Source organism: Carcharhinus amblyrhynchos, chromosome 5, assembly GCF_965287045.1.
Source record: "Carcharhinus amblyrhynchos chromosome 5, sCarAmb.v2.hapA, whole genome shotgun sequence".
In the NCBI taxonomy this organism is placed as follows: domain Eukaryota; kingdom Metazoa; phylum Chordata; class Chondrichthyes; order Carcharhiniformes; family Carcharhinidae; genus Carcharhinus; species Carcharhinus amblyrhynchos.
The window spans coordinates 127705285-127729381 of NC_137328.1; the positions used below are offsets into that span (position 1 = coordinate 127705285).

The following is a 24097-nucleotide window of genomic DNA, read 5'->3' on the forward strand; positions in this document are numbered from 1 at the left end:
CCGTGGTCGGTAAGGGTGGAAAGCATCCTGAGAGATAGGATTTATGACCATTTGGAAAGATGCAGTTTAATCCGGGATAGTCAGCACGGTTTCACGATGGGCAGGTCCTGCCTCACAAATTTGATTGAAGTCTTTGAGGAGGTAACTAGGTGTGTAGACGAAGTAGAGCAGTTGAAGTTGTATACATGGATTTTACTAAGGTTCCCCTATGGGAAGGCTCATAAGAACATAAGAAATAGGAGCAGGAGTAGGCCATCTAGCCCTTCAAGCCTGCCCCGCCATGGCTGATCTGAAGTGGATCAGTTCCACTTTCCCATTCTCTCCTCATATCCCTTAATTCCCTTGTCTATCAGAAAGCTATAAACAGAAGTCGATAAACAAGAGCCCATGGCTCAATTCGAAGTAAACACTACGTGGATAAAATTAGTAATTATCCTGCTCTCACTGCATCTGAGCTACATTCCTCCCAGCACATTGATTATCTCTCAAATGCAACTAAATTTTTAAACATTCCCTTAAACATTAAAATATGTATGTATATCAGTTATATAACTACCATCACGCTTGTTTGGATTCATGTGTCAGGAAACCCAGATTTCTCTGTATTTCAGAGTTCTGTGATCTTTCCATTCGAGTAATACACTGCTTTTCCAGTCTACCTACATGTATATTGTCCTCCAAGGAATGCTGTCTGTCTTTATCAGACTGATATCTGAACTCCAAGGATTAAGTTATAAAGAGAGATTATGCAAATTAAGGTTGAGATCTTGGAGTTTAAAAGTTTTAACTAGTGGGTTGATTGAAAGTTTTAAAATATTAAGGAGAACAGATTAGGTAGAGAAATGATTTTGTTTGAATGGTGAGTCTCAGCCTATGTAATAGTAAATAAATTTTGGAGGTGGACCTTTCAAGAGTGAAATGAGGGCACCTTTCTCCCCGCAAATGTTGGTAAAAGTTTGGAACCCACAAATGGCAATTGGTGCTAGATCAACCGTTAAATTTTGAGATTGATGGACTTCTGCATTGAGGGAGTGGTGAGTATATGTGGGCAGATCAATTAAGATGTTGTTGAGTGGCAAAACACATATGGATATAATGGGAAGGATGCTAAATGGCCAGCCCTGTGTTTCAAAAGGTACAGGCCTCAATTTCTGGGAGACTTGTATCCAGGGGCTGCTGTGAGAGGTGGGAACAAAAGCTAAGCAGTGGTCTTCCCTCTCAACTGTGGGGCTTGCTGAACAAATTGTGTATCAGTAGCTGCCAATTTGCCATGAATCATAAGTCTGAATGAGCAGAATTGGTGGTAACTGTTAAAGGGCTAACTGTTGTGGTCGGAGGCAGGTTTCACTGATTCTCTTGCTCTTATCCCAAGGGTTGGGAATCCTGAATGACAGTGTGTGCGGAGGGATGCAACTGCTGCCTGATCCCCTCTACTCCATCCCCACCGACAATACCTATTTACTAGCAGTCACTGCCACAGATACTGGCCGTATATTCCTGGCTGGAAAAGATGGATGTTTGTATGAAGTTGCCTATCAGGTAATTTTATTTCTCCCTACCCTCTTTTGCTTGCTGCATTGCATTTCATTAGGCATGGGATATTGAGATGGTTGTGTGCTGGGACAATGTATGTGTGGCCCGTGTGTGCGCATGCGGCATGTGTGGGGAGATATTGGCATAGCATGGCCGTGTGGTGTTTGTGAGGAGACAGAGTTTGAGGGCAGGGTGTGTGAAGTGACTGCATGGTGTGTGGGGTTGGGGGGCGATATTTATTATTGTCACATGCATTAGTATACAAGTATGCAGCTCGGTGTGCAGTGCTGTTGGATGGTGAGGTTGTTGAACAGAACCTGTGTTTGGTGGGCAGATGCTCAGAGTGATTAACATTGAGAACTTTGAATTCCTTTTGCTTAACCATTTGATTTCCTTCATTTTTTTTGCACTTGCTCACATTTCCAGGCTGATGCTGGTTGGTTTAGCCAACGATGTCGGAAAATAAATCATTCAAAGAGCTCTCTTTCCTTCCTTGTCCCCTCGTTTCTGCAATTCACGTTTTCGGAAGACGGTAAGTGAAATGAAAAGCTCAGTGTGGTTAATAGAAGTGGCTGCAATTTCCATGCAAACTGATTTTCAGCTTTAGCACCTCTCTGTGCCCAGTGTCAAGCCAGCCACAAATTTGCTTTGATTTGCAAATCAGATGGAGCAAATTAGCACTATCAATCAAACAGTATTTATCAGGGAGAATGTCTCCCCCATTGCAACTGCTGGTTGTCATAGAGGTTTACAGCATGAAAACAGGCCCTTCGGCCCAACTTGTCCATGCCACCCATTTTTTAAACCCCAAAACTAATCCCAATTGCCTGCATTTGGCCCATATCCATCTATACCCATCTTATTCATGTAACTATCTAAATGTTTTTAAAAGACAAGATTGTACCTGCCTCTACTATCTCTGACAGCTTGTTCCAGACACTCAACACTCACTGTGAAACAATTGCCCCTCTGGACACTTTTGTATCTCTCTCCTCTCACTTTAAACCTATGCCTTCCAGTTTTAGACTCCCCTACCTTTGGGAAAAGATATTGACGATCTAGCTGATCTGTGCCCCTCATTATTTGACAGACCTCTAAGATTTGTCCTCTGCAAGGACTTTAGTAAGGCCTTTGACGAGGTCTCGCATGGGAGGTTAATTAGGAAGGTTAAGTTGCTAGGTATACATGGAGAGGTAGTAAATTGGATTAGACACTGGCTGAATGGAAGAAGCCAGAGAGTGGTAGTGGAGGATTGCTTCTCTGAGTGGAGGCCTGTGACTAGTGGTATGCCGCAGGGATTGGTGTTGGGTCCATTGTTGTTTGTCATCTATATCAATGATCTGGATGTTAATGTGGTAAATTTGCTGATGATACAAAGATTGGAGGTGTGAGGAAGGTTTTCAAAGCTTGCAGAGGGATTTGGACCAACTGGAAAAATGGGCTGAAAAATGGCAGATGGAGTTTAATGCAGACAAGTGTGAGGTATTGCACTTTGGAAGGACAAACCAAGGTAGAACGTACAAGGTAAATGGTTGGATACTGAGGAGTGTAATAGAACAGAGGGATTTGGGAATACAGATACACAATTCCCTAAAAGTGGTGTCACAGCTAGATAGGGTCATAAAGAGTGCTTTTGGTATGTTGGCCTTTATAAATCAAAGTATTGAGTCTAAGAGTTGGAATGTTATGGTGAGGTTGTATAAGACATTGGTGAGGCCTAATTTAGAGTATTGTGTGCAGTTTTAGTCACCTAATTACAGGAAGGATATTAAGAAGGTTGAAAGAGTGCGGAGAAGGTTTACAAGGATGTTGCCGGGACTTGAGAAACTGAGTTACAGAGAAAGGTTGAATAGGTTAGGACTTTATTCCATGGAGCGTAGAAGAATGAGGGGAGATTTGATAGAGGTGTATAAAATTATGATGTGTATAGATAGAGTGAATGCAAGCAGGCTTTTTCCACTGAGGCTAGGGGAGAAAAAACTAGAGGACATGGGTTAAGGGTGAAGGGGGAAAAGTTTAAAGGGAATATTAGGGGGTGCTTCTTCATACTGAGAGTGGTGGGGGTGTGGAATGAGGTGCCAGATCAAGTGGTAAATGCGGGCTCACTTTTAACATTTAAGAAAAACTTGGACAGGTACATAATGAGAGGGGTGTGGAAGGATATGATCCAGTTGCAGGTCAGTGGGACGAGGCAGAAAAATGGTTCGGCACAGACGAGAAGGGCCAAAAGGCATGTTTCTGTGCTGTAGTGTTCTATGGTTCTAAGATCACCCCTCAGCCTCTTACGCCCCAGAGAAAAAAGTCCCATTCTATCCAGCCTCTCCTTATAATTCAAACCATCAAGTCCTGGTAGCATCCTAGTAAATCTTTTCTGCACTCTTTCTAGTTTATAATATCCTTTCTGTAATAGGGTGACCAGAATTGCACACAGTATTCCAAGTGTGACCTGACCAATGTTGTACAACTGCAACAAGACGTCCCAACTCCTATATTCAATGTTGCGACCGATGAAACCAAGCATGCTGAATGTCTTCTTCACCACTCTGTCCACCTGTGACTCCATTTTCAAGGAGCCAAGAACATGTACCCCTAGATCTCTTTGTTCTGTAACTCTCCCCAACACCCTACCATTAACTGAGTAAGTCCTGCCCTGGTTCAATCTCCCAAAATGCATCACCTTGCATTTGTCTAAATTAAACTCCATCTGCCATTTGTCAGCCCACTGGCCCAATTGATCAAGATCCTGTTGCAATTGGAGATAACTTTCTTCAGTGTCCACTATGCCACCAATCTTGGTGTTATCTGCAAACTTATTAATCATGCCTCCTATATTCTCATCCAAATCAATAATATAAATGACAAATAACAGTGGACCCAGCAATGATCCCTGAGGCACACCACTGTCACAAGTATGTACTTGTTCACAGGGAGGGTAAGCCTTTATTGTCCATCCCTGATTGCTGTTGTGAAGGTTGTGCCAGCTGTCGTCTTGAACATCTGGTGTATATACAGTACTGTTAGAATCATAGAGACAGTGAATGCTCTGAGTACAAAAAGAGGCCATTTGGCCTGTTGTGTTCATGTTGCCCCTCTAAAATAGCAGCTCACTTAGTCTCATTCTCCTGCCCATTCCTCATAGCCCTGTAAGTTTTACCCAATTTTCTTTTGAAGCTGGGTGCCTGGAACTCGCCGCCGGGTAGGCAGTGGAAGCAGATGTGATCATTTTTAAGGGGCATCTTAACAAATATGTGAATAAGATGGGAAAAGAGGGATATGGTCCCCAGAAGGGTAGCGGGTTTTACTTAAGTCAGAGAGCATGGTTGGTGCAGCTTGGGGGGGCCGAACAGCCTGTTCCTGTGCTGTAATTTTCTTTGTTCTTTTGTAGGTTCCAGCACTTATCCCTGCAGATGAGAAGGGTAGGATAAACTATGAAGCTGGGCTAGCGCTTAATATAAAAAAGGATAACAAGAGTTTTTATAAATACTTAAAAAGGAGGAGGCTGGCTAGGGTGAACGTTGGACCCTTAGAGGATGAGAGGGGGGACTTAGTGGTAGGCGATGGGGAAATGGCTGAGGCCCTGAATAACTTTTTTGTTTCGGTCTTCACGGAAGAGGACGTGAATAATTTGTCGGGTGTTAGCAATGGAAAGATGGTAGGAGTGGAGGGCCTGAATGACATTATTAAGAACAAAGAACAACCCAGCACGGGAAACAGGCCCTTCGGCCCAACAAGCCCGTGCCGCCGCATCACCCTACACCTATTCTACCCTGCGTATCTACAAATAGAACCCCTGACTTAGCCAGATTCAGGGGAGAATAGTGTCAATTTGGTAAAACCAATCAGCCTAAGAGCACATCTTTGGGGTGTGGGAGGAAACCGGAGCGCCCGGAGGAAACCCACGCAACCACAGGGAGAATGCACAAACTCCCACAGACACAGGCCCAAATCCATGTATCTGCACAGCTAGCAGTGCTAGTCACCGAGCTGTTGCGGTGCCTGTCTACCGGTCCAGGATCAAGCACACACACCGACACGAAGTACTAGGCCACTCCCGGAACCTCCAGGAGCAGCCCACGCACGACCCACCATGTGCATGCCCCTCGTTTGACAACGAGGTGGACCTCCACCTGCGGAGTGAAAAGACAAAAACGTTAATCACAAGCCTGCCTTTCCGGTGTCTCCCGAGGTTCTAACCCTTATTCAATAATCCCGACCATAACCCTCCATCCTCGTTTCACTCATGTGCCTATCTAACTGAACGTTAAACGAGTCCAACGTTCCCGCCTCCACCACCCCACTCGGTAGCGCGTTCCATACCCCCACTACTCTCTGCGTAAAGAACCTTCCCCTCATATCCAAATTATACCTCTCCCCCCTCACCCTTAAATCATGTCCTCTTGTATTCGTAACCAATCTAGGGAGCAGTCTCTCACTATTGACCCTGTCTATTCCCTTCAGTATCTTATATACCTCTATCATGTCACCCCTCAATCTCCGTCTTTCCAAAGAGAACAGTCCCAGTTTCTCCAACCTTTCCTCGTAACCCAACCCCTCCATGCCAGGCAACATCCTGGTAAACCTCCTCTGCACCCTTTCCAGAGACTCCACGTCCTTCCGGTAGTAAGGTGACCAGAACTAGACGCAGTACTCCAAATGCGGTCTAACCAACGTTCTATACAACTGAAGCATTATTGTTACTAGAGAGGCAGTGCTCGACAGACTGGAGGGACTGATTATGGACAAGTCCCCAGGACCGGATGGAATGCATCCGAGGGTTCTGAAGGAAATTGCGGAGGTGATAGTGGATGCCTTGGTGATTATTTTCCAAACGTCGCTGGATTCCGGGGAAGTGCCGGAAGATTGGAAAACGGCTAATGTTACGCCGTTGTTTAAGAAGGGTGGCAGGCAAAAGGCAGGGAATTATAGGCCGGTTAGTTTAACGTCTGTTGTAGGAAAAATATTAGAATCCGTGATCAAGGAGAAAATAGTGAGGCATCTTGAGGAGAATTGTTTGGTAGAGCAGACGCAGCACGGTTTCGTTAAGGGGAAGTCGTGTCTGACGAATTTATTGGAGTTCTATGAGGATGTGTCTAGGGCGGTGGATAGAGGAGAGCCGGTGGATGTGGTGTTTCTTGATTTTCAGAAGGCGTTTGACAAGGTGCCTCACAAGAGGTTATTACAGAAGGTCAGGGGACATGGAGTTGGGGGTAGGGTGTGAGCGTGGATGGGGGATTGGCTGTCAAATAGGAGGCAGAGAGTGGGGGTCAACGGGTGCTATTCGGATTGGCGGTTGGTGACTAGTGGAGTGCCCCAGGGGTCGGTGCTGGGGCCTCAGCTATTCACCATTTATATAGATGATCTGGAGGAGGGAACCGAGTGTATGGTGTCGAAATTTGCTGATGCCACCAAGATTGGTGGAACGGCAAATTGTGCGGAGGGTGTGGAGAGTCTGCAGAAGGATCTAGATAGGCTGGGCGAATGGGCCAGGAACCGGCAAATGGAATTTAATGTTGGCAAGTGTGAAGTTGTCCACTTTGGTAGGAATAATGGTAGGAAGGACTATTACTTACATGGTGAAAAACTGCAGCATGCGACGGTGCAGAGGGACCTCGGGGTCCTTATGCATGAGTCGCAAAAACCCAGCCTGCAGGTGCAGCAGGTGGTCAGGAAGGTGAATGGGATGCTGGCCTTCATAGCGAGGGGGATTGAATATAAAAGTAGGGAGGTCTTGCTGCAACTGTATAGGGCATTGGTGAGGCCGCAGCTGGAGTACTGTGTGCAGTTTTGGTCGCCGCACTTACGCAAGGATATTTTGGCCTTGGAGGGAGTGCAGAGGAGGTTCGCTAGGCTGATTCCGGAGTTGAGGGGGTTGAACTATGAGGAGAGGCTGAATAAACTAGGCTTGTACTCGTTAGAGTTTAGAAGAATGAGGGGAGATCTCATTGAGACGTATAAGATTTTGAATGGGATGGACAGGATAGAGGCGGAGAGGCTCTTCCCGCTCAGAAAGGACAGTAGGACTAGAAGGCACAGCCTCAGGATAAAGGGGGGGTGGTTTAGAATGGAGTTGAGGAGGAACTTCTTCACTCAAAGGGTGGTGAATCTGTGGAATTCTCTGCCCGTTGAAGTGGTGGAGGCTGCCTCGCTAAATATATTTAAGACACGGGTTGATAGGTTTTTGATAGGCAAGGGGATTAAGGGTTATGGGGAGAGGGTGGGAATGCGGAACTGAGCCACGACAGATCAGCCATGATCTTATTGAATGGCGGGGCAGGCTCGAGGGGCTAGATGGCCTACTCCTGCTCCTATTTCTTGTGTTCTTATGTTCTTAAGCATCTCCATTTGGAAAAACATCCTTCCATCTTTTATGGCCAAGCCAGTTCTGAATCCATCTCGCTACTTCACCCTTGATCCCGTATGATTTCATCTCTTGTAACAATCTACCATGAGGGACCTTGCCAGTTGAACCTGCCTTCCTCTCACTCTTAGACATTGCATTCCAGATCCTAATCACTTACTGCTTCTTTGTCCTCCTGTTCAAGCTCCTTCTACCAATTTTCTCTCCACGTGCTCTGTCCAAACCTCTCATAATTTGGAATACCTCTCAGAAATCTCCTCTCAACCTTCTCTCTTTTCCCAGGAGTACAGAGCCAACTTCTCCAGCCTCCACAAAACTGAAGTTTCTCATCCGTGAACCGCTCTCAATTCATCTTTTTGACATCCTTCCATAGAAACCATAGAACCACAGAAACCCTACAGTGCAGAAAGAGGCCATTTGGCCCATTGAGTTTGCACTGCCAACAATCCCACCCAGGTCTATCCCCACATTTTACCTGCTAATCCCTCTAACCTATGCATCCCGGGACACTAAGGGGCAATTTAGCTTGGCCAATCCACCTAACCCGCACATCTTTGGACTGCAGGAGGAAACACACGCAGACACAGGGAGAATGTGCGGAGTTTGCACAGACAGTGACCCGAGCTAGGAATTGAACCCAGGTCCCTGGAGCTGTGAAGCAACAGTGCTAACCACTATGCTACCTTGCCACCCTTCACTATGCCTTCATATCTGACAAGAAGTGTGGTGCCCAGAATTGAACAGAATGCTTCAGAAGTTCTAGGTCTGGGGAGCAGAAATTTGCCAGTGTTGCTACATCTGAACACCAAGAGGTGTTGATTAGAAAGCAAACCCCACCTCCCCCAGCCATGACTAAGGCCACTGTGTAGTCTATTCGGTGGTAGTCTATTTGGCGGGCACAGTCCTGTGAGGCAGGAGTGAGCCATGTCTCTGTGAAACAGAGCACACAGCAGTCTTTCAGTTCCCTTTGAAAAGTGTGTCCGGCTTTAAGTTCATCTAGCTTGTTTTCCCGAGATTTGAAATTTGTCAGGGCCCGTGATCGGTCTGGGCAGTGGGCATTTACTTCAGTCACTTGGAAGTACTAATGTCATTAACTAAGCTCAATTCTGGGCAGCTAGCCCCCCCACCCCCACAACCTGTGACAAGTATCCATCAGCTGGTAATGTCCTTACTCGCTTGTGCTCTATTACTAACCCTGTCTCCTGACAAATGCTACCTGACAGAAGTCCCACAGCAAGTATTTTGCGACAAACACATTCCTTTTACAAGTGCAAAGGCTTCAGTGATGCACTGACAAATTTAGATACCCTCTCAGTAAGACTAATGAGAAGCAAGGTCCCTCATGGTAGATTGTTACAAAGGATGAGATCATACGGGATCAAGGGTGAAGTAGCTAGGTGGATTCAGAACTGGCTTGGCCATAAAAGATGGAAGGATGTTTTTCCAAATGGAGATGCTTAACTAGCATCTGCAGGGATAAGTGCTGGAACCTACAAAAGAACAAAGAAAATTACAGCACAGGAACAGGCTGTTCGGACCCCCCAAGCTGCAACCATGCTCTCTGACTTAAGTAAAACCCGCTACCCTTTTAGGGACCATATCCCTCTTTGCCCATCTTATTCATATATTTGTTAAGATGCCCCTTAAAAATGATCACATCTGCTTCCACTGCCTACCCGGCAGCGAGTTCCAGGCACCCACCACCCTCTATGTAAAAAAAAACTTGCCCCGTACATCTCCTTTAAACCTTGCTCTTCGCACCTTAAACCTATGCCCCTGTTGTTTGTAATATAGATAAGTGACTTGGATTTGCGGCAACATTCTGGTAAACCTTTGCTGTACTCCCTCTATAGCAAGGACATCCTTCCCGAGATAAGGACACCAAAACTGCACACAGACTCCAGGTGCAGCAAAACATCCCTATCCCTATATTCAGATCCTCTTGCTCTGAAGGCCAACATTACCATTTGCCTCCTTTACTGCCTGCTGTACCTGCGCACTTAGTTTCAGCAACTGATGCACGAGGACTCCAAGCTCCCGTTGAGTATTCACCTCTCTCAATTTACACCCATTCAAGTAATAACCTGCCTTCCTATTATTGCTACCAAAGTGGATAATCTCACATTTATCCACATTATACTGCATCTGCCATGCCTGTACACACACTCAGCCTGTCCAAATCCCACTGAAGCATTCAAGTTGACTTTTCATCAATAAACCGATGTACACTTGAAATGTGACACAAAGATGTCAATGAGGAGAAGATGAACACCAGGGGTGGTGATGTCGTATAGGACATTATCTGTGAGGAGTGATTTGCTAAGTATGATTCTGTCAGGCTGTTGCTTGGCTGGCCTGTGAGATAGCTCTCCCAATTTTGCTCCAAGCCCCAGATGAGAGTAAGGGGGAGGTTGTTAACATGGACCAGGGTTGGATATGTCGTCGTTATTCCCGTTAGCTAGGTCAAAGCTGGATGCTTTGTCTGGTTTTATTCTTTTCAACTTCGTGTATATTTTCCTTTCCATTTGTAACGTTTCCCTTTTTTGCAGACCCAATTGTTCAGATTGCCATTGATAACTCCCGGAAAATTTTGTACACACGCTCAGAAAAAGGAGTGTTACAGGTAGGATCGTGATCTGTGTTTGGTGTTAGAGTGTCACTAATACCTGTTACAGCAACGCTGGCACCCGTTGGCAGTGTTACAATGACACTGGCACCTGTTGGCAGTGTTACAGTGACACTGGCACCCATTTATTCTCCTCCCCCCACCCCATGTAATTAATTCTGCCAGTATCCTGCAACATGTGGCGATTCTTTGGCTGTATAGGGATGTGTTTACTTGTGGGTCTGTCTGAGCTGTCTGGCCTAATCTCCTGTACAGTGCTGATCATCACTCTTTGTTTTGCAGGTCTATGACCTTGGTCTTGATGGCCAAGGGATGGCCAGAGTGGCTTCCTTATCGCAGAATTCCATAGTTTCTGCAGCAGGTAACATAGCCAGGTGAGTGCGTCACCGGCCGATGTCAACTCTGGCCTTATGCATGATGATGTGGAGATGCCGGTTTTGGACTGGGGTAAACACAGTAAGAAGTCGCACAACACCAGGTTAAAGTCCAACCAGATTATTTGATAGTAAACCCACAAGCTTTCGGAAATGCTGCTCCCTCGCCAGGTGTGTGGAAAGTTCTGATCAGAGATGGGCATTTAAGGCACACACAGTTTACAGAATATTGATTAGAATGCGAATAAGACTCACATTCTTGCTATCCTTCTTAAATAAAGGAACCACATTGGCTATTTGCCATTGGCTTTTGGAGCGCTGCTCCTTCATCAGATGAATTGTTGCTCCGAAAGCTCATGATTCCAAGTAAACCTGTTGTACTTTCACCTTGTGAGCCTTCTTACTGTGCCCAACCCAGCCCAACGCTAACATCTCCACATTGTGGTAGGGGTGTTGCCATGGAGCGTTCACCAGTGGTAACTTGACAGTTAACTGACAACTGTTGTCTGCATTTAAACCTGTCACTGGCTTGGCCAACATTCATTGCCAATCCATAATTACTCTTGAGAGGTTGGTAATGAGCTGCCTCTTGAACCACTGCAGTGCTGTTGTGCAGGTAAATGCACAGTGCTGATGGTGAACTTCGAGGTAATGGTGTTCCTATGTTCCTCTGCTGTTATTATCACTCCAGCTGGTAACTGTCATGGTTTGGAAAATGCAGCCTGAGGAGCCTTGTTGTAGTACATCTTGTAAATGGTGCACGCGTCTGCCACTGATTGTTTATGGTGGAGGGAGTGAATGTTTGTGCAAGAGGTAGCAATCCAGTGGCCTGCTTGGTCCTAGATGATGTCAAACTTACTGAGTGTTGTTGGAGCTGCACTCATTGAGGCAAATGTAGTTATTCCATCCCATTCTGATTTATGCCTTGTAGATGATGCACAGGCATTGGAGAGTCAGGAGCTGAATTACTGACTGCAGGATTCCCAGCCTCTGAATGAATCAGGGAGTACGAGGGAATGTTCCACTCTCAAAGGGGCACCACTGTGGAAGTGCTGCACTGTTGGTGGGACAGTACTGAGGAAGCACTACATGTCGGAAATGCCTTATTTTGGATGACCTGTCAGTCCTCTCGTGACTGTAAAAGGTTGATTCCATTCTTCTTTGGTTCCTGAGCCAATACTCTTCCTTCAGTGAACACTTGAAAACACATGATCTGATCGTATATCACATCACTGTTTGTGGAATTTTGCTTTGCACAATGTGGTTGCCACAGTTTTACCTTACAATGGTGATTACATTTCAGAATTGCTTCATTGGCAGTAAAGTGCTTTGGGACTACAACAAAAAATATAAACATAGAACATAGAACGTTACAGCGCAGTACAGGCCCTTTGGCCCTCGATGTCGCGCCGACCAGTGGAACGAATCTAATGACCCTCTAACCTAAAGTATTCCAATGTTATCCATGTGCCTATCCACAGACCATTTGAACGCCCTTAAAGTTGGTGAGTCCACAACAGCTGCAGGAGGGCATTCCACGTCCATACTACCCTCTGAGTAAAGAACCTACCTCTGACATCTGTCCTATAATTACCACCCCTCAATTTAAAGCTATGTCCCCTTGTGTTAGCCATCACCATCTGAGGAAAAAGGCTCTCACTGTCCACCCTATCTGACCGTCTGATCGTCTTGTATGCATCAATTAGGTCACCTCAACCTTCTTCTCTCTGACGGAAATAACCTCAAGTCCCTCAGCCTTTCCTCATAAGACCTTCCCACCATACCAGGCAACATCCTGGTAAACCTCCTCTGCACCCTTTACAATGCTTGCACATCTTTCTTATAATGCGGCGACCAGAACTGTACGCAATACTCCAAGTGCGGCCGCACCAGAGTTTTGTACAGTTGTAACATGATCTCACGGCTCCGAAATTCAATCCCTCTACCAATAAAAGCTAACACACTGTACGCCTTCTTAACAACCTTATCAACCTGGCTGCCAACTTTCAGGGATCTATGCACATGTATACCAAGATTTCTCTGCTTGTCAACACTACTAAGAGTCCTTCCATTAGCCCTACATTCTGTACTCCTGTTACTCTTTCCAAAGTGAATCACCTCACACTTTTCCGCATTAAACTCCATTTGCCACCTCCCGGCCCAGCTCTGCAGCTTATCTATGTCCCTCTGCAAACTGAAACATCCATCCTCACTGTCTACAACTCCTCCGACTTTGGTGTCGTCAGCAAATTTACTAATCCACCCTTCTACACCCTTATCTAAGTCATTTATAAAAATGACAAACAGCAGTGGCCCCAAAACAGATCCCTGAGGTACACCACTTGTAACTGAACTCCAGGTTGAATATTTCCCATCAACCACCACCCCCTGTCTTCTATCAGCTAGCCAATTCCTGATCCAATCTGCTGAATCACCCTCAATCCCATGCATCTGCATTTTCTGCAGTAGCCTACCATAGGGATGGAAATGTTTACTTTTACCGATAAGTTATTCCACAAGATAAAAGGATTCATTAGCTTTCATTGGAAATAAGTACACAAAAATTGTGAATGGGAACAATTTATAAATCAATGTGTACTACTCTTTCTAATGATATTTGTAATGCTCACCATTAGTACTGGTATTGATGTATATACAATGCTAATTATTATGATTCAGTCCTGCTTTATCACGCACTTCCAAGTACTCTGTGATCTCATCTTCAATAATGGACTCTAAAATCTTGCCAATGACCGAAGTCAGGCTAACTGGCCTCTAATTTCCCACTTGCAGCTTCCGTCCCTTCTTAAACAGCAGTGTTACATTAGCTACTTTCCCATCAAAGAACAAAGAAAATTACAATACAGGAACAGGCCCTTTGGCCCTCTAAGCCTACACCAGCCATGCTGCCTGACTTAACTAAAACCCCCTACCCTTCCGGAGACCATATCCTTCTAATCCCATCCTATTCATGTATTTGTCAAGACATCCATTAAAAGTCACTACCATATCCGCTTCCTGTACCTCCCCCAGCAACAAGTTCCAGGCACCCACCACTCTGTAAAAAAAATCATCTTCATATATCTTCTTTAAACCTTGCCCCTTGTGCCTTAAACTTGTGCACCTCAGTAATTGACTCCTCCACCCTGGGAAAAAGTCCTCTGGTACCCTCCCTGCTTCCAATGATTCCTGAAAGATCACCACCAATGCCTCCACAATTTCCTCAGCTATCTCTTTTAGAATCATAGGGTGTAGTCCATCTGGTCTAGGGGATTTATCCACTTTCAGACCTTTCAGTTTCCCCAGAACCTTCTCCTTAGTGATAGAACAGAGAACAGTACAGCACAGGACAGGCCCTTCGGCCCTCGATGTTGTACCAAGCTGTGTCCAAACCCAAGATCAAGCTATCCCACTCCCTATCATTCTGATATGTTCCATGTGACTCTCCAATAACAGCTTGAAAATTCCTAAAGGGTCTGGCTCCACCATAACAGCAGGCAGTGCATTCCACTCCCCAACCACTCTGAGTAAAGAATCTACCTTAGACATTCCTCCTATATCTCCCACCATGAACCTTATAGTTATGCCCCCTTGTAACAGCTACATCCACCCGAGGAAACAGTCTCTGCACGTCCACTCTATCTATCCCCCTCGTCATCTTATAAACCTCTATTAAGTCACCTCTTATCCTCCTCCGCTCCAAAGAGAAAAGCCCCAGCTCCTTCAACCTTTCCTCATAAGACCTATCCTCCAAATCAGGCAGCATCCTGGTAAATCTCCCCTGCACTCTCTCCTATGCTTCCACATCCTTCTTATAGTGAGGTGACCAGAACTGCACACAATATTCCAAATGTAGTCTCACCAATGTCCGGTATAGTTGCAGCATAACCCCACGATTCTTAAACTCAAATCCCCTGTTAATAAATGCTGACACATGATAAGCCTTCTATCTCTCTGTTCCTCCACATTCCTCAGAATGCTGACCCTGTAATCCAGAGACTTGGATGACTCAAGGACAGGACTGGATACTTCAAGTGCCGGGTATCAATTGTTTCAGAAGGGACAGGGAGGGAGGAAAAAGAGGTGGGGGAGTGGCACTATTGATCAGAGGTAGTGTCATGGCTGTAGAAAAGGTGGACGCCATGGAGGGTTTGTCTCCAGAGTCTCTGTGGGTGGAGGTTCAGAACAGGAAGGGGCCATTAACTTTACTGGGTGTTTTCTATAGGCTGCTCAATAGTAACAGTGATGTTGAGGAGCAGATAGGGAAACAGATCCTGGAAAGGTGTAATAATAACAGAGTTGTCGTGATGGGAGACATTAATTTCCCAAATATCCATCGGAATCTCCCTGAGGCAAGGGGTTTAGATGGGGAGGAGTTTGTTAGGTGTGTTCAGGAAGGTTTCCTGACACAATAGGTGGATAAGCCTACAAGAGGAGAGGCTGTACATGATCTGGTATTGGGAAATGAACCTGGACAGATGTCTGATCTCTCAGTGGGAGAGCATTTTGGGGATAGTGATCATCACTCTCTCCTTTACATTCGCATTGGAGAGAGATAGGATCAGACAAAGTAGAAACGTGTTTAATTGGAGTAAGGGGAATTATGAGGCTATTAGGCAGGAAATTAGGGGCACAAATTGGAAAGAGATTTTCTCAGGAAAATGTACAGAAGAAATATGGCAAATTTTCAAGAAATATTTGTCTGGAGTTCTGTGAGCAACGTTCCAATGAGACAGGAAAGTTATGGTAGGCTAAAGGAACCATGGTGCACGAAAGCTGTAATGAATTTAGTCAAGAAGAAAAGAAAAGCTTACAAACGGTTCAGGGAGCTAGGTAACACTAGAGATCTAGAAGAGTGTACGGCTAGTAGGAAGGAACTTAAGGAAATTAGGAGAGCCAGAAGGGGTCATGAGAAGGCCTTGGCAGGTAGAATTAAGGAAAACTCCAAGGCATTCGACAAGTGTGTGAAGAGCAAGAGGATAAGACGTGAAGGAATAGGACCTATCAGGTGTGACAGTGGCAAAGTTTGTATGGAACTGGTAGAAATTGCAGAGGTACTCAATGAATACTTTACTTCAGTATTCACAGTGGAAAAGGATCTTGGTGGTTATAGTGCAGACTTACAGCGGACTGAAAAGCTGAAGCATGTAGATATTAAGAAAGAGGATATGTTGGAGCTTTTGAAAAGCATCAAGTTAGATAAGTCACCAGGACCGGATGGGATGTACCCAAGGTTACTGTGGGAGGCGAGGAAAGAGATTGTTGAGTCTCTGGTGATGATCTTTTCGTCATCAGTGGAGATGAGAGAGGTTCCGGAGCATTGGAGAATTGCGAATGTGATTCCTTTATTCAAGAGAGGGAGAAGAGATAGCCCTGGAAATTATAGACCGGTGAGTCTAACCTCTGGTTGGTAAGTTGATGGAGAAGATCCTGAGAGACAGGATTTATGAACATTTGGAGAGGTATCGTATGATCAAGAATAGTCAGCACGCTTTGTCAATGGCAGATCATGCCTTACGAGCCTGATTGAGTTTTTTGAGAATGTGTCTAAACACATTGCCGAAGGTAGAACAGTGGATGTGGTTTATATGGACTTCAGCAGGGCGTTTGATAAGGTGCCCCATGCAAGGCTTATTGAGAAAGTGAGGGGGCATGGGATCCAAGGGGACATTGCTTTGTGGATCTAGAACTGGCTTGCCCACAGAAGGCAGAGAGTGGTTATAGAAGGGTAATAGTCTGCATGGAGGTTGGTCACCAGTGGAGTGCCCCAGGAATCTGTTCTGGGACCCTTTTTGTGATTTCTATAAATGACCTGGATGGGGGAGTGGAGGGATGGGTTGGTAAGTTTGCTGATGACACACAGGTGTTGTGGATCGTGTGGAGGGATGTCAGAAGTTGCAGCGAGACATTGATAGGATGCAAGGCTGGTGGAGAAGTGGCAGTTGGACTTCAACCCAGATAAATGTGTGGTGATCCATTTTGGCAGGTCAAATAGGATGGCAGAATATAATATTAAGGGTGAGACTCTTGGCAGTGTGCAAGAACGTAAGAAATAGGAACAGGAGTTTGTCATAAGAACATAAGAAATAGGAGCAGGAGTAGGCCATCTAGCCCTTCGAGCCTGCCCCGCCATTCAGTAAGATCATGGCTGATCTGTCGTGGCTCAGTTCCACATTCCCGCCCTCTCCCCATAACCCTTAATCCCCTCGCTTATCAAAAACCCATCAACCCGCGTCTTAAAAATAGTTAGCGAGGCAGCCTCCACCACTTCAACGGGCAGAGATTCACCACCCTTTGAGTGAAGAAGTTCCTCCTCAACTCTGTTCTAAACCGCCCCCCCTTTATCCTGAGGCTGTGCCCTCTAGTCCTACTGTTCTTTCTGAGCGGGAAGAGTCTCTCCACCTCTATCCTATCCATCCCATTCATCATCTTATATGTCTCAATGAGATCTCCCCTCATTCTTCTAAACTCTAACGAGTACAAGCCTAGTTTATTCAGCCTCTCCTCATAGCTCAATCCCCTCAACTCCGGTATCAGCCTAGTAAACCTCCTCTGCACTCCCTCCAAGGCCAAAATATCCTTGCGTAAGTGCGGCGACCAAAACTGCACACAGTCATCTAGCCCCTCGAGCCTGCCCTGCCATTCAGTAAGATCATGGCTGATCTGATAGTGGTTCAGTTCCACTTACTCGCCTGCTCACCATAACCCTTAATCCCCTTATTAGTCAAAAATCTATCTAACTGTGCCTTAAACACATTTAATGAGGTAGCCTCCACTGCTTCAATGGGCAGAGAATTCCAGAGATTCACTACTCTCTGGGAGAAGAAACTCCTCCTCAACTCTGTTCTAAATTGATTCCCCCTTATTTTGAGGCTGTGCCCTCTAGTTCTTCTTTCCTTTCTAAGGGGAAATAATCTCTTTGTTTCTGCCCTGTCAAGCCCCTTCATTATCTTATATGTCTCTACAAGATCTCCCCTCAACCTTCTAAACTCCAACGAGTACAGGCCCAGTTTACTCAGTCTCTCCTCATAAAGACGATAGGATGAGAGCGGAATTAGCTCATGTCGAGTGGGAGCGCAGACTAGTTGGTAGGACAGCTGAGGAACAGGGGACGATTTTTAAGGAGATTTTTCTCTGTACTCAGCAAAAATATATTCCGGTGATAAAGAAGGAATGTGAGAAAAGAGATAACCAGCCGTGGATAACTGAGGAGATAAAGGAGAGTATTAAATTGAAAACCAATGCGTACAGAGTGGCCAAAACTAATGGGGAATTAGAAGATTGAGAAAGCTTTAAAAAAACAACAAGAGGAACTAAAAAAGGCGATAAAGGAGAGATTATGAAACTAAACTAGTGCAAAACATAAAAACTGATAGTAAAAGTTTTTACTAATATATAAAAAGGAAAAGAGTGGCTAAAGTGAATGTTGGACCCTTAGACGATGAGAGGGGGGATTCAGTGATGGGAAACAAGGCCTTAAACAAGTTTTTTTGTGTCGGTCTTCACGGTAGAGGACACAAATAGCTGACCGAAACTTGACGGTCGTGGGACTGTAGGGGGTGAGGTCCTTAAAATGATTACTATGACTAAAGAGGTAGTATGTGGTAGGCTAATGGGACTAAAGGTTGACAAGTCCCTGGGCCTGGATGGAATGCATCCCAGGGTACTGGAAGAAATGGCAGAAGTAATAGCAGATGCATTAGTAGTAATTTGTCAAAATTCGCTGGACTCTGGGGAAGTGCTGGCTGATTGGAATACAGCTAATGTGATGCCACTGTTTAAAAGAGGAAGTAGACAAAAGGTGGGCAACTACAGGCTGATTAGCTTAATGTCTGTAGTTGGGAAAATGCTGGAATCCATCATTAAAGAAGAAATAGCAGGACACCTGGAAAACAGTGGTTCGATCAAGCAGACGCAGCATGGATTCATGAAGGCAAAGTCGTGTTTGACAAACTTAGTGGATTTTTATGAAGATGTAATGAGTGCGGTTGACAGAGGGGAGCCGGTGGATGTGGTGTTTTTAGATCTCCAGAAGGCGTTCGGTAAGGTGCCTCACAAAAGGTTGCTGCAGAAGGTTAGGGTACACGGAATTGTGGGTAAACTGTTAGCATGGATTGAGGATTGGTTGTCTAACAGGAAGCTGAGAGTTGGAATCAATGGATGCTATTCTGGTTGGCAGTTGGTGACTAGTGGAGTGCCGCAGGGATCAGTGCTGGGGCCTCAACTGTTTGACCTTTACATAGACGGTCTGGAGGAGGGTGACGAGTGTAGGGTAACAAAGTTTGCTGATGACAAAGATGAGTGGGAAAGCGAATTGCGTGGAGGACGCGGAAAGTCTGCAGAGAGATTTGGATAGGCTGAGTGAGTGGGCGAGAACCTGGCAGATGGAGTATAATGTTGGCAAGCGTGAGGTTATCTACTTTGGAAGGAATAATAGTAAAATGGACTATTATTTAAATGGTGATAAATTACAACATGCTACTGTACAGAGGGACCTAGGGGTCCTTGTGCATGAAGTGCAAAAACCCAGTCTGCAGGTGCATCAGGTGATCAAGAAGTCGAATGGAATGTTGGCCTTTATAGCGAGGGGGATAGAATATAAAAGCAGGGAGGTCTTGCTGCAACTGTACAGGGCACTGGTGAGGCAGCAACTGGAGTACTGTGTGCAATTCTGGTCCCCTTATTTGCGAAAGTATATATTGGCCTGAGAGAGGGTGCAGAGAAGGTTTACCAGGTTGGTACCAGAGATGTGGGGGTTAGCTTATGAAGAGAGATTGAGTAGATTGGGCCTGTACTCTGAGTTTAGAAGGCTAAGGGGTGATCTTACAGAGACATATAAGATAATGAAGGGGCTAGACACGGTGGAGGCAGAGAGATTCTTTCCACTTAAAAAGGAAGCAAGAACTAGCGGGCACAGCCTCAAAATAAGGGGGAATCAATTTAGAACAGAGTTGAGGAGGAACTTCTTCTCCCAGAAGGTAGCGATGGATAAATATTTTTAAGACGCGGGTTGATGGGTTTTTGATGAGAGAGGGGATTAGGGGTTATGGGGAGAGGGCGGGAATGTGGAACTGAGCCACGACAAATCAGCCATGATCTTATTGAATGGCAGGGCAGGCTCGAAGGGCTAGTTGGTCTACTCCTGCTCCTATTTCTTATGTTCTTATAAGGTGCTGGTGAGGCCACAGCTGGAGTACTATGTACCGTTTTGGTCTCCTTACTTGAGGAAGTATATACTGGCACTGGAGGGGGTTCAGAGGAGATTCACTCGGTTGATTTCGGAATTGAGAAGGTTGGCTTATGAGGAGAGAGTGAGTAGACTGGGGCTATACTGATTGGAATTCAGAAGAATGACGGGGAGATCTTAGAGAAACGTAAGATTATGAAGATTGAAGCAGGGTAGTTGTTTCCATTGGTAGGTGAAACTTGAACTTCGGGTGTCGCCTCAAAATAAGGGGAAGCAGATTTAGGACTGAGTTGAGGAATTTCTTCACAGAAAGGGTTGTAAATGTTGGAATTCCTTGCTCAGTGAAGCAGTTGAGGCTCCCTCATTGAATATTTTTAAGGCAAGGATAGATAGATTTTGAACAGTAAAGGAATCTAGAGTTATGATGAGCAGGCGGGTAAGTGGAGCCAGGTCCACGAAAAGATCAGCCATGATTTTACTGAATGGTGGAGCAGGCTTGAGGGGCCAGATGGCCTACTCCTGCTCCTAGTTCTTATGTTCTTATGTACTGCAGAATATTTTTCTTACAAACTATTGACTACTAAATGAAGACCTGTAAGCGATAACAATAGTAAATAATTAAACCCGACCGTACTCACCAAATCAGCTGCTTCCTCTTGTCCCACATCGCTTTTGAAACCGACCATCATCATAAGAGGCCTGAATTCCAAGCTCGCACTCAGATTTTCAGATTCCTCACTCTTGAGGGTTTTCCCAGACTCTTAGACTGGTTAATCCGTGACTCCGGACCCGCACCAATTTGCTTGACTCTTGTCTGTCCAGAGGAAACAACCCAAGCCTATCCAACCTCTCCTTACGACTTCAATGTTCCATCGTAGGCAATGTCCTCTCCTCTGATCTCCTCTGCACCCCCTCCAGTGCGATCGCATCCTTTCTATAATGTGGTGACCAGAACTGCACACAGTACTCCAGCTATGGCCTCACCAGAGTTCTGTACAACTCCATCATGACCTCTCTGCTTTTGTAATCTATACCCTGATTGATATAGGCGAGTGCGCCATATGCCTTTTTCACCACCATTTTAACCTGCCTTTCCATCTTCAGAGATCTATGGACAAACAGACCAAGGTCCCAGTATCAAACCTTTTATAGTATACTTCCTTGTCAAATTACTCCTTCCAAAGCGCACCATCTCACATTTTTCATTGTTAAATTCCATCTGCCAATTACCCGTCCTGTTGACGGATCTATATCTTCCTGTAACCCAAGATACTCAATCTCACTGTTAACCACCCGGCCGATCTTTGTGTCATTGGAAAACTTAGTGACCCTATTCCCTCCGCATAGTCATCTATGTCATTTATATAAATGATGAGCAGTAGGGGGCCCAGCACGGATTCCTGTGGTATGCCTCTGGTCACTAAAGCAACTTTCTGTCATCACCCTGTGTCTCCTACTGCTAAGCCAATTATGTATTCACGTTGTCAGAGCACCCTGTATCCCATGTGCATTAGCCTTCTTAATAAGTCTACCAAATGGTACTTTGTCAAAGGCTTTGCTGAAATCCACATAAACTACATCAACCGCACTATCCTCATCCATACAGTTGGTTACATGCTCAAAAAATTCAATCAAATTTGTTAGGCATGACTGCCCTCTCACAAAACCATGCTGACTATCCCTGATCAAACCTTGCCTCTCCAAATGGAGATAGATTCTCCTTCAGAATCTTCTTCAGTAGTTTGCCAACCACAGACATGAGACTCACTGGTCTGTATAGTCTACAACCTTTCTTCAACAGTGTGGCCGCGTTAGCTGTTCTCCAGTCCTCTGGCACCTCCTGGGTCTCTCAGCGTAGTCTGTGTTATAGGTTGCCCTGAGTGGGTTCGTGATCTGTAGTCCTTTTGGTATCTTGTCTGCTTTCTTGCATCTCTGTAAAAACTTGATGTCTGTGTCGATATGCGCAATCTTCTTGGAGATCCTCTCCACTTGGATCCGGCAGTTTGTGGTGTCGATAGTAGTCATGATGTGGGTATGCCGGCGTTGGACTGGCGTAAACACAGTAAAAAGTCTGACAACACCAGGTTTTAGTCCAACCTATTTATTTGATAATATACTCGCAAGCTTTCGGGTTAGCCCCTTCGTCAGGTGAATGGAGAGTTCTGGCCTCAGACAGAGCATGTCTGAGGCCAGAACTCTCCATTCACCTGACGAAGGGGCTAACCCGAAAGCTTGCGAGTATATTATCAAATAAATCGGTTGGACTAAAACCTGGTGTTGTCAGACTTTTTACTGTGTTTACGCCAGTCCAACACAGGCATACCCACATCATGACCTCCTGGGTGGCCAGTCAGGAATTAAAAACTTGGGTCAGAGCTCCTGCAATTTTCTCCCTCGCCTCCCACAGCAGCCTGGGACACGATTCATCCGGACCTGGAGATTTGTCCACTTTAATCCGCCAGTGTCTCCAACAATGAAAACAGCTCCTGTGTTCATGACACTGTGTTGTGCTGATGTTTTTGCTTACTGATTTTTTTTTTGGTCTGTTTCAGGACCATAGATCGTGCTGTCTTCAAACCAATAGTCCACATTGCAGTGATAGAGAGCTCGGAGTCTGTGGATTGCCATCTGTTGGCTGTGACACATGCAGGTGAGCAGGTACAGGGTTAGTGCATTCAGGAAGCTCTGTCTCTGCTAAGTTGATGGATGTAATGTAGCAGAATTTGTGTGATGCAGACATGGGGGTACTGTTGAGAGAGTCTGATGTGCCATGAGCCAAAAATGAGAATGATTGTGATAGTGTGTGATGATGAGAGTAAGCTTGAACTAAGCAATGATCCGTGGGAACCATAATGCTGCCAAAGTCATTGTGACAAAGGAGGTAGTACAGAACTGCATGGGCTGAAAATTGACATGATACAAAGATGCCGGCATTGGACTCGGGTGGGCACAGTAAGTAGTCTTCAGATTAACATCAGATTAAAGTCCAACAGATTTATTTGGCAGCACGAGCTTTCGGAGTGTTGCTCCTTCTTCAGGCGAGTGGGTGTCGTGTTGATAAACAGGGCATAGACAATCACAAACTCAATTTACAAGATAATGGTTGGACTGCGAGTCTTTATAGAACGTAGAACACTACAGCACAAACAGGCCCTTCGGCCCACAAGTTGCGCCGATCACATCAATACCTACCAATCCATAGACCTATCTATCAATAACCCCCAATCCCATTAAATCCCATATACTCATCCAGAAGTCTTTTAAAAGACCCCAGCGAGTTCGCCTCCACCACCACTGACGGCAGCCGATTCCATTCACTCACCACCCTCTGAGTGAAAAACTTACCCCTAACATCACCTCTGTACTTGCTCCCCTGCACCTTAAATCTGTGTCAAGTCTTGTGAGTGGAGAGAGGACCAAGTATACTGCTCGACAATCACCAGGTAGGAGTGTTCTCTTTCAGTCGGGGAACACTTCTTCAGTCATGGGCATTCAGCCTCTGATCTTCAGGCACATAACAATGCAGACTCGCTAAGCAGAATCTGACAGCTAAGTTGCTCGCACATGAGGACAGCGTCAACCGGGATGTTGGGTTCATATCACATAACCTGTCATCCACATGACTTGCCTGAGCTTGCAAAATCTCACTAACTGTCCTGGCTGCAAACAATGCACATCTCTTTAACCTGTGCTTAACCCTCTCTCCACTCACATTGTCTGTATCTATAAGACTTGATTACCTGTAAAGACTTGCATTCCAACCATTATCTTGTAAATTGTGTTTGTGTCTGTATATGGCAGCGAATTATAGGCCGGTTAGTTTAACGTCTGTGGTAGGTAAAATGCTAGAATCCGTTATCAAGGAGAAAATAGCAAGGCACCTTGAGGAGAATTGCTTGATAGAGCAGATGCAGCACGGTTTCATTAAGGGGCCGTCATGTCTGACGAATTTATTGGAGTTCTATGAGGATGTGTCTAGGGCGGTGGATAGAGGAGAGCCGGCGGATGTGGTGTTTCTT

General features: G+C 45.4%; 1 protein-coding gene across 1 annotated transcript in view; it reads left to right on the plus strand.

The window, feature by feature from the left end:
* nup155 (nucleoporin 155) overlaps nucleotides 1-24097 on the plus strand; it is a 242618-nt gene that overhangs the window by 20551 nt on the left and 197970 nt on the right. Inside the window, exons 5-9 of the mRNA XM_080189562.1 lie at nucleotides 1373-1539; nucleotides 1960-2065; nucleotides 10441-10514; nucleotides 10800-10891; nucleotides 22631-22728. Of these exons, the coding sequence (XP_080045688.1) occupies nucleotides 1373-1539; nucleotides 1960-2065; nucleotides 10441-10514; nucleotides 10800-10891; nucleotides 22631-22728 (537 nt within the window). The remainder of the gene's footprint in view (nucleotides 1-1372; nucleotides 1540-1959; nucleotides 2066-10440; nucleotides 10515-10799; nucleotides 10892-22630; nucleotides 22729-24097) is intronic.